This window comes from Orycteropus afer, unplaced genomic scaffold (assembly GCF_000298275.1).
Source record: "Orycteropus afer afer isolate SDZICR_OR568_19922 unplaced genomic scaffold, OryAfe1.0 scaffold00049, whole genome shotgun sequence".
Taxonomy (NCBI): Eukaryota; Metazoa; Chordata; class Mammalia; order Tubulidentata; family Orycteropodidae; genus Orycteropus; species Orycteropus afer.
Window position 1 is genome coordinate 4593767 of NW_006921636.1, and position 11393 is coordinate 4605159.

General features: G+C 50.2%; 1 protein-coding gene across 1 annotated transcript in view; it reads left to right on the forward strand.

Annotated features, from left to right (window-relative positions):
- Positions 1 to 1220: 1220 nt before the first annotated feature.
- The window catches only part of NFATC2 (nuclear factor of activated T cells 2), a 153849-nt gene continuing 143676 nt past the window's right edge, over positions 1221 to 11393 (forward strand). Inside the window, exon 1 of the mRNA XM_007938426.1 lies at positions 1221 to 1290. Within this exon, the coding sequence (XP_007936617.1) occupies positions 1221 to 1290 (70 nt within the window). The remainder of the gene's footprint in view (positions 1291 to 11393) is intronic.

Consider the following 11393-nt stretch of genomic DNA (forward strand, 5'->3'; position numbering starts at 1 on the left):
AATCACCAGGCTTGGTTGCTACCCACAGTTTTATCAGAGCTCACAACAGTATCTGAACTGTCCATTTTCAAAGAGGGCTCTATCTCGGCCAGGATTTCCCACCCTGCTGGCAGGTTAGACGCAAATCTAGTCTAAATCCAGAAAAAAATGCCCGGACACCTCCACCCATCCCCTCTCACTGGCCTGCAGGGTCTGCGGCCTACTGATGCGAACCCCGAACGGCATCACACAGACAGCCTTCTGGAGACCTCCCCAGAGTTCACGACATCCCTTTCCTTTATTTTCCTGTTTATGCAGAACATGTAAACACACGAGTTGCCTGGATTCGGCGTCTCTTTGGCCATTGCAGTATTGCTGGAGTCTCTGAGCATGGCTGGAAACCTTGGATTTTCTAAATGAATCTAAAAATAAACGAAAAAAAAAATCATGGAGTTGGAGAGGTGACACAAGGCACCGTTATTGATTTCTTTTCCTTTCTCCTCCTCCAATTCACCATCCCTGAAAGCAACAATGGGGCAGCTAGAGGCCTGGAGGGATTGGGGGGCAGCCCCTGGGTCAGGGCTCTGGGTTCCTGCAACCTGGGACGCTGGAGTGAAGTCTGGGCAGCTTGTTCTGCGGGGCGCCCGCTTGGAAAACGGGTCAACGGGGAGTCTCGGGCAGGATTTTTGCAAAGGGGCTGTGGGTACCGCTTGCAAGGGGCTGCCAGTGGCTCTGCGCGCTCGCGCGCCCCCGCGCCGGGCCCTCGCTTCGCTCGCTCGCCTAGCTCCCTCTCTCTCCCCGACTTTCTCGCGAACAATCAGGGACTTGTGCTGGCGGCCGAGGGAGCCACGGAGCTGGCTGGCCGCGGAGGAGGCGACGTCATGGATTCCTGAGTGAGAAGTTTGCAGGAAAGCCCTTCGTTTTGGAGATGGATAGGATCCAGCGGTTTCCATGGCGCTGGGTAAACAGGAGGAAACAGTGAGGGAATCCCGTTATTTTACTGCATTGAAAGCCTATAAACACGAGCGCGGGGAAGGAAGTCGCGTTGCCTCTCGAGAAAGCCGAGCGCCGAGCCCCGACCTCGCCGCCGCCGCCGCCGGGAGCCGAGGCGCAGCCCGGCCGCTGGAGGCTCCGGCCCGGGCGCCCGAGCATGCGGGGACGCGGACGGCGCCCCCTGGGCTGCTGAGCCGTGCAAGCGACCCCTCTGCGTCCCAAGCCCGCTGAGCCCCCGTGCCCTCCAGATGCAGAGAGAAGCTGCCTTCCGACCGGGGCTCTGCCATCCCCTGCGCATCATGGGGTCTGTGGACCAAGGTAACCGCCTGCGCTCTGTCTCAGCCTCCTCCTTCTCTGCCTCCAGCCTTCCCTCCGCTCCTTCCCCGGGCAGCGCGGTCGGCTCCGTCCCAGGTCGGGAGTCCCGGGACCGGCCCCTCGTCCGGCTTCCCGGCGCGCGCGCACAGGTAGACAGGCCAGGAGGAGAGGTGCCATCGCCCGGGCCGAGGAGGGAAAATACTGGAAAGCCGGCTTCAGACAACTTTGCGCAATCAAGGAGCCGAGGCGGGATTCCGAGGCCAGGTCCTGGGGAGGATTTTCCCCTCCGCGGGACACGGGAGCGATTCGCGCTACTAACCAGCCGCTGGCTGCTTAACCGTTTCAGCCCTCACTCGGCTTCTGACAGCACATGCCATTCAGCTGTATGATTCTTATCATTTAGCTTTTTTTTTTCCCCGTTTTCATGCTTGGCATTTTACTATATGGGGGCCCTTAAAGACTGTTTGCTTTTTAAGTTACAGCAGCAGATGTTCTGAGGCATTTAAACTATTTTGTTTCTCTTTTTTCTTTTTGGATGTGCTTGATAGTCATTCAGCGCTCCCTTTAAAGACCAATGGAGTAGGCAGCTTGCTTTGGGATCTGTTACAGTCTCGTTTCTGCTGCCTTTTCCCCCTCTTGGATTTAGTCTTGGAATCATACCTCTCGGACCTTCTAGGAGGGGTTCACATCTAAGACTAGGAGACGGAAAAGATCCAGCCGGTCAGGATTGTGGAAGGGTTTCGGCTCTTCACGAGTGAGCTGCTCTTGCAAAAGTGGGGGAACCCGCAAGGCAGGCGATGGATTTTTCAGAGGCTAGCGTGGCGCTCAGAGTGGGGGGCACTGCCAAGAGGATAGGGTTGGAAGAGTTAAGTGAAATAAATACGCGTAGGAGGAGTTAGCCTCCAGTCATAAATTCAGAGTTGAATGTAGGTTTTGTGCTCTGCGTGGCTGATTAAAGTTGGGGGGCGGGAAGAAATGACACTCTCAGTAAATACACGGACGGGCTTTTTAGAAAGCCGGAGTGGGGCCAACGGCTCTGGGTTAGGTGAGTGGCGTGCCCGGCTTGTCCCGCAGACCTCAATGACACATAGCATTAGCTGAGTTGCACTTTTTGAAGCAAGACCCTGCCAACCCTTTGAACGTTTTTAACTGGTACCAGTTTATCCTGTCTTTTGCTAGTGTTCAAGCATATGACATCATGGAAAAAAGAAAAAGGAAAAAAAGAAAAAGAAATTACTAATATTGCATCATCTGTAAAAGTGATGCTCTCAGACGGCGACGGATGTATTAAGGACGTGAATTGGTTTTTACTGTCATACATGCGGAACCAAGCGTTTGATGTTAATAATGGGTGGAGGGGAAGGCAAATGCCAAATCTTGCTATATTCAGAAAGAGAGCTTGGAAGAGAAACCGGGCTTCTGTTTTACTGTGTGATCTGACACAAACCTTGCGTTTTACTGGGGCTGCCCAACTTCTAGCCTAGGTTTATGAATTTGCCGCCCTGTTAAAGTTTCGAAGCGTGTGCACGAGTGTGTGTATGTGTGTTTGTGCATGTATGCTGCTTACCCTCCCCAGCCCGTGCTCATGTGTGCGGGGACTGTGGGCACATGCATGCCAATGTGTGTCTGGCAGACAAGGGCACCACATTGTTCTTGGGGAACCACCCTTGGCATGCCACAGCAACTGGGCACACAGAGTGCCATTCCAGGCACCAAAGACAGCTGGCATGAGATAGGCTGGTCCAAATGCTTCAACTGGGCCCCACAGAGCAGTCTGCTGGAGGAAAGTCTGGTGCCCCTTTAAACTCAAATACCACCACTGTCATTGGACAGACCTGCAGCGTGTGTGCAGATGGGTGGGGTCCTTGAATAGAGAATAGAAATATTTTCATGGTAAGAAAATACTGAACTTGCTAAGTGGTTTTGGGCTGAGGCCCTGGAAGAAACTGAAAGTCTAGGAGAGGTGTGATCGTAGGTCTTATCAGAGGTGGGATGATGGAAAGAATTTCAAGAGTAAATAAACTTAGGATGAGCACAGCTCACTCCCAGACCCAAACTCCTTGCCTTCTGCTTGTGTTAGAATTCTGGCTCTGCCACGTTGCAACTGTGTGGTCTTGGCCAAGTGACTTAACCACTCTGTGCTTCAGTTTCTTCATCTGTAAAATGGGCCAATGACAACGTCTTTCTCATAATGATATTGTTAGATTCATGAGGTAACACATGGAAGGAAAGCACATAAAATGAGCTCTTGCTTATAAATCAGTGCTCAACACACATTAGCTATGAATTCCTGTCACATTGAAAATGCAGAACAATACATACTGATTAAAATTTCTCTGCAAACATTCTTCAATGAGATGAAGCACTTTATGTGTCTCAGGGGGCTTTGTTACTTCCTGGGGCCTCACAATGACACCGGCTGGGTTGAAATATGGCTTGTGAGGCCCAGTTTCCTTAACTGCAACAGGTACAAGGGACATAATAATGACTACTGCAGAGGGTTGTCACATGCATCATGTGAAATCACACATGTTACGTGCTGTGCTTGCCATGCAGTAGCCAGATGCTAAATGCTTTCTTGTCTGACAGTAGAGGACAATGAGGCCCGGATTTGCCCAGCAAGTTAGGACCACAGTGTCTGGCACCCAGTGAGTGCCCAGTTGCTATCGACGATGGTGATAGCAAACATATTTTGCATTGACTCAGAGCCAGGCACAGCTGAGTGCTGGTCAAGTCTTGATCCTTACAGCAGTCATGTTGTAATCATGATCTCCTTCCTGGAGGAGGGGAGTGAGGTACAGACAAGGGCACTAACTGGCCAGGAGTGACCCAGCAGGAAGGCGTGAAGCTGAAATTTGAACCCAGGCTCTTGACCATATGCTCAGCTGCCTTTGAAATGCACTGACATTGTCATGATGGTTTTAATACCATTTGACAGATGAGGAAACTGAGGCAGGGCCAGACCTGGTACGGAGCTCCTTCCTGACAGCACGTTGTTCCTTGATGTCTCTGGGAGGGGAAAGAGAGGGGAAGTAAGGGGGCTGTGAAGGGACAAGCACACTGTTAGAGATGGGAAACTGAGGTAGCAGCTATTTGCCCCTGAGTGGGGGGTGAGGGAGGGAGGGTCCTTGCTTGACTGGTCCAGAGAAAGCAAAGGACAGGTTTCCACTTCCGCTGGAGGAAGAAGCAGCCCCAGGCCAATAGGCGCCTCCAGAGCCAGACCTGTTTTCTGTTCTCATGGCACCAAGAGCCCCTCTAAGGACCTCTCCTCCTGCCGAAGCCTGCCCTGGCCACCCACATGCGCTCTTTCAGCAATCCCTTCATCCTGCAGACCTTACCTCCTGGGCCCTTCACAGAGGACCACTCACCTTCCTAGGTGCTCCACACACTGCCTTCACCGGGCACTAGCCTTCACAGGGACCAGGTCCTTATTCTGTGAGTCTTCACTTCCAGCACGCAAGAGGCTAACTGCCTGAGCACTGAGTCAGAGATTTAAATCACGCCTGCCATCTGCCAGCTGAATGACCTTGTGCAAGTACAGTCACTTTCCTGTGCCTCGGTTTCCCCACATGTAAATAAGCAATGCACCATTACCCAGGCTGGTATATTTAATTAACAACAGGGTATCAACCTATCATAATAGCAGGAGCAGGGTCCTAAGAGACTTTTCCGGTGGGCTAGGCTTTAGCCCCTTATTTGCTGAATTGTAGGGAGAGTCCTGAGCTGTAGGGGGTCCCAGGCAGTAGAGGCCCCCCTTGAGGCAGAGGGGTCAGGAGAACAGTTACTTACAAATCTACGGAGGGTTTCATCTTTTGATAGATAGTATGTCCCTCCAAAGGTCCCATGGTGGCACAAACAATTTGCACTTGACTGCTAACCTGAAGGTTGGTGGTTTGAATCCACCCAGTAGTGCCATGGAAGAAAGGGCTGGCAATCCACCTTGGTAAAGATGACAGCCAAGAAAACGTTCTGGGGCTCAGCTCTGCTCTGTGACACCCGGGGCAGCCATTAGTCTGAATGGACTCATGGGCAGTGGTTTCTTTTTTCTTTTTTTTGCTGCAGGGGATGACGCTCAAAGCACTCATTCATTACACAGTTATTGTCATTATTGTACAGTTTATTAATGCAACAAACATTGACTACAAAGCCAACAAACAAAAACCAGCTACCAAGTGCTTTCTCATTGGACAGCACACACTACCTCTTACCCGGGAGAAGCCCTTTTCTGGAACAGGAACTTGAGAACCTCTGAGTGGTCCAGATTGCGTTGGAGGTCTCCCCCTCATCACAGTACTGTCCCTGACAGTCGTCGTCCAGTGATTTGTCCAGGTGCTCCACCAGGTGTGGGCTCCGGGAACCAGAATCCATGACTGTCTCATTCACAGTGGCCCTGCTGCCTAGAACAGTGCCTGGCACTTAGTAGATGCTCACTCACCATTTCGTTAAATGAATGGATGAATGAGTGAATAAATGAATGATGCACAATAGGCGTGAAGTGACTTGTCAAGGCCACAGAATTAAAACCCAGCATCCCTAACTCATGAAGTGCTATGCCCTCTTTTTGGCTCCTATCTTCTGCCTCCTTTTGACAATGACAATGGTCTTCTCATGTCCACATTTTCCCACTAGGACTAGTGACCTTGGCAGAATTCCTTCTGGACCACCCTGCAGGCACATGCTTTCATGTTGCTGTTGGAATAAATACCAGAACCAGAGTAAATACCAGAACTCCTAGCTCCACCATTTTCTAGCTGTGTGGACGTGAGCAAGTTTCTTAGCCCCTTGTTACCTCCATTTCTTCCTCTGTCCATAAATGAGCCCCTGGATAAAAACCCCAATAGCAACAGCTGCCACCGTCACTATTGAGTGACAGCTGTGCCAGGCACCTTTCTTAGGACTTTCCATGTGCCACCTTGTTAATCGTCACACCAGCCCCACAGCCGTTATCTCCATTTTGCACAGAGAGGTAGAGTCCCTCACCCAAGGTCACATTGCTCATAAGTGATGACACTGGATTCAAACTCACTATGCGCCACCATGTTGCTCCCTGACTGGAACGCTGAATAAGAATCCGAAGGTGACAGTGTTTTTCCTGTTGTGCCATACTGTACAGCCAAGCACTGCACAGATATTCCATCACTGGATTCTCTCAAAAGCAACTGAGAGGTTGGCATTTCAAATGACCTCCCCTTAAACAAACCAGTGGCTGTCTGCTGTCAAGTCGATTCTGACTCCTGGAGGCCCCATGTATGTCAGAGAAGAACTGTGCCCCCTGGGCTATCAATGCTGGTTTTTCGGAAGCAGATTGCCAGGCCTTTCTTCTGGTGGACCTCAGAGTAGATGTGAACCTCTGATGCATTGGTTAGGAGCTGAGGATGTTAATGGTTTGCACCCCCTGGGTCTCACCCTCCTTGTAGAGATGAGAGAAACTGTGACTGGGAAAGCTCAGGGCCTTTCAAGTGGCAGAACCAGAGCCAGCTGACATTAAAGGCTGGACTTGCAATGGCTCCACAGTCTAGCCTTTTATGCCTCTGGCAGGAATAACCAGCCAGAATGGCGAGCTGGGGAGGTGGGCCTTGCCTCCTACGGGAGCCAGCCCTCCACACATGTGGAGTGAGGGGTTCCTTGATGCCCTGCCACCTTGCCTTTCTGCATCACTCAGTAACTTCTGGCAGGCTCCATCCCCTTGGTGGTTCCTCATGACAGTGACCAGTCCTGGGACCCGTTTGCTCCAAGCCTGTCTGATGCCGCAGCCCATATAGGTGTTTCCTCAGCCTGGAACTCCAGGGCTTCCGTTTCCAGCAACATCTCACCTCTGCCAGCTGTGCTGTTTTTTTCATCCCTCTGCCCTGGCCCTATACGTCCTCCCCTTGCTTGGTGGTGCCAGTCTTCCCTCTTAGAGCTGAATCTCTCTTTCCTTACATCTTTCTTCAAGGCCCAGTCTGACCCCCATCTCCTCTTAGAAGCCTCCTCGACCATTTCATTTATCAGCCTCTTTAAAGCATCCCCTCTGTGCCAGTTACTGTCAGGATGCTGGGGATGGAGTCAGTCAAGATGGGCAAAGACTCTGCCCTCAGGAGGCTTATATTCTGGGCAGGAAGACAAACACCAAGAAGTGAATCGAGAAATATCCCAGAGAACTGCAAATGGCGTAAATGCTAGGGACGGAAACAGAATGGAATCACAGATGACTTGAGGGGTATGTGTGTTTTGCATTATGTAGTTGTGTGTGGTATACGTGTGTTGTATGTTGTGTATGTGTGATATATATGGTGTATATATATTGGGTGTTGTGTAAGATATTTTTGTGTTTTATGTGTGGTGAGTGGGTGGGTGGGGATTGCTAATTCAGACTGGGTGACCTCTGAAGAGCCCTTTAAAGAGACACCTACGTACACCGGGCCCCAATGGTGAGGAATCTGCTTTTAAAATGGGGAAGAGCATTCCAGTGAGAAGGAACAGCGAGTGCAAAGGCCCTGAGGAGAGATGTGTGCATGGAAGGAAGCAAGCAGACCAGAGTGGCTGGAGCAGAAGGAGTGAGGGGACATTATGGAGGAAAGCAGGAAGGACAGGCTCCTGGGGGGTTTTCTAAGGAGTCTGAAGTTCAGGGGCATTGTAAGCAGTGGAGTGTGTGGTCTGTTAGTCTTTTCAGAGGTTCATCCTGACCATCACACAAAGGCAGCATCTGGCCAGGCAAGCGTTGACGCAAGGACACCAGGTGTGAGGCTGTTGCACGTGGCTTGTGCAGTTGATGATGGTGGCTAGGACCAGTGTGGGGTGGTGAGAAGGGGTGCCTCCCAGTTCATAGAGCTTTCTCCTTTGGGGTTCTCAAACTGTGTTTCCTTTGTGGTCTCTGCCTTTGGTACCCAAGGGAAGATGCCACTGACTTTGTGGCTAGTGGGAATCACTTCAGACATGTCTCCTCTCGGCCCAGCCTCCGATCTTTGTGCCAGCATCCTTTTCCCTCTCTGCTATCACTAGAAGTCATCCAACTCTTTTCAGTGTTTCATCTTGGTCCAAAAATGTCCTTTGGCAGACCCACGCAGGGACAGTGTGACTCAGTAATGAGAATCAGACTCATGTGGGACAAAACCATCTCCATGGTGGCACGTGTGATGTGAATATCAACATCACAGTCTATTCTAGGCTGAGTGTCCATAACTGAGAAAATGGAGGTAAGAGTAGTATTTACCACGGGGTTGCTTTGAGGTTTAAATGAGGTCAGGTTTTTAAATTCTCAGCATATGTCAAGTGTTCAGTTCATATTAGCTGCCCTTTTTACCACTAATTTATTATTTTAATTCAAATCCTTCTTATTTCTCTCCTTCATCTGAATAGCCTTCAAGAGTCTTTCATGAAGGGGATAAATTGAAGCCATTTCCTACCAAACCTGGGGGGTCCTTTGTGTGGGTTACGGGTGACCTACTTTAATTGCCCAACCAATGAGTCCAGAGGGGCTGGGAAGCCGCTGTCAGATACCAGGCAGTTTGCTCGGTGGTATGGAGACAACAGGAGATATGGAAGACATACTCCTTTGCACTCGAAAGTCAGAGGAAATTTTTCTGTCAAGTTGGGGCAGACATATGAAGCTATTCACATATTAATTAATTAAAAGTGAGGGAGAGGTTTGTTGCTGTTACGTGCCGTTGAGTTCATTGTCAACTGATCGCGACCTCATGTGACACAGAAGGACCCCTCCCATGAAGTTTTCCAGGCTGTAATCTTGACCGGAGCAGTTCACTAGGTCTTTCTCCTTCAGAGCTGCTGGGTAAGTTTGAACCGCCAACCTTTTGGTCAGCAGCCGAGCCGAGGTTTAGTGATTGTTTATCGGAGAAATGAAAGAGCATGAGAGCAAACCCCGTGTGCTTTCTGGTGGTGGAGGAGGAGGGGCTGCGTTCCAGGTTGTGGTTGTGCTGAAGGGAGGCTGGTGGTAGGTGGCTCTGAGGTGCCCGAAGTCCATTTGCTTGTCCTCATTGTTCTCTGCCCACCCGCACTTCAAAGACTGTGAATTGACACAGATGTTTGAGTCAACAAAGAATATGGGGGAGAGAGGATGGGATGAGAAACATGGTGCTGGGTCTGCGGTTGTCCGGAGGACGTCGTGGCTCATGAAAGGGGACAGTGGAGGGAGACTGGTAGGTGGGTGGTTGAGAAATGGTTATGGGGCTGGGTGAAGACCAACCAACCTCTCTGTCCTCTAACTAACCAATCCTGTGCTGCCTGTCCTGTACGTCACCTACTTAATAGAAGATCAAGTCTCCTTCCAGGGGGCAGTGGTAGCTCCTGTTTAATTGAGGGTGTTTAACTGAGGGCAGGTGGTTTTAGGTGAAGGTGAGTTTGCTCACTGTGCTCCCCTTCTACACACTGGTTCCATACGACACAGGGAAGACACTATGAAGCAAGGAGCCATGAAGGGAAACACAAGCAGAGGGAGCAGTGGGCAGGGACCAGGCAGAGGGAGTCAAAGTCCAGGGCCTCCACAGCACTTGAGGAACAGGCAGGTCACACCTGAGGCAGCCAGGTGGGGACTGCAGTGAAGTGACAGCAAGGGGCCCAGCGAGGGGCTGGCTTCCACTCTGCTCTTGCTGATTGTTCTATGAGGACTATGGGCCAGATGTGGCCAGATCTTCCCAGTTTTCAGGAGAATTTGGAAATCTGGATTTTTATGTAAAATCTTCCAGTTGAAAAACATTAGTTCAGATTAAAACAAACAAACAGGGCAGGCCAGACATAATCTGCCTGCAGATGGCTTGGCCAAGGCCCTGTGAGCCTGTGTTCCACTGCTCCTGCTGGGGCTTCTTACGTTACGCAGCTTGGTCTGGGCTCTGGTTTGGTAAGGCCCTGAGTTCCTCGGTGACGATTCGCCACCAATGCCTGCGCAGTGGGCTGTTGATTTGGACAGGGTGCCCTTGCTGCCATGCCCTGCTAGGAAACAGCTGATGATTGGGGGAGTCCCAGTCTGGCTTCAGGAGATGATGTCGGAAATGGTAGATTGGAGTGAAAGCTGGGTTTGAAACTGTCCTGCTTCCCCAGTCCTGAAGGACTTCATCTCCTGAAAATGTTGCGTTTTGTTTTTCCCTTCAGCCAGCATATTTCGGAGTACAGGGCAGATCTAGGGTGAGGGAGGGGTGGCATTGGTGGTAAAAAACTCAACTATCAAGATAGATTTTTTTTTTTTTTTAAATTGTGGTGAAAATATACATAAAAAATCCCGCTGCCATCAAGTCAATTCTGACTCAGTGACCCTCTAGGACAGAGTACAACTTCCTCATAGGGTTTCCAAGGCTGTAATCTTTACAGAAGCATCTTTCTCCCATGGAGCGACTGGGGTGTTCACACCAGTGACCTTTCAGTTAGAAGCTGAATGCTTAACCTCTGTGCCACCAGGGTGCCTTATACATAACAGAACATACACTATTTCATTGTGTACAATTCAGTGATATTGATGACATTCCTTAAGTTGTGCTGCCATTTTTGTCATCTTTTCTGAAACATTCCACCACCATTACCATATTCTCAATGACCTAAGCAGAAACTCCCCATTCCTCCCTCCCTCCCACCCTGATAACCTGTGGCTTCTGTATATTTGCTTATTTCATGTACATGAGATGATACAGTATTTGTCCTCTTGTGACTGACTGACTTTGGTCAGCATGATATTTCCAAGGTGCATCCATGTGGTGTGCATCAGGACTTCATTTTCCTGTATGACTAAGTAACAGTCCATTGTGTGTATATTCACATTTTGTTTCTCTGTGTTCATCTGCAGGTGGAAAGTTTGGTTGTTTCCACCTTTTGGCTATTGTGAAAAGTGTGGCAATTGGCATTGGTGTATAGGCTCCTCTTTGCATTCCTGCCTTCACTTCTTCTAGGCATGTGCCCCAAAATAGATATTTTAATGTAATAATTCATAGACCGCAGGATCCAGGTAAGGGGAGGGAGACAGGCCCCACCCCAAGAGGCAGGAAGCAGGGGAAAAGCTGGGATGACAGAGCTGCGGGATCCAGGTAAGGGGAGGGCAGAGAGGTTTCGAACAGCTAAGGGAGACAAACTTGTCTGTCAGTTTGTCATACTGTGGTGGCTTGCATGTTGCTGTGAGGCTTGAG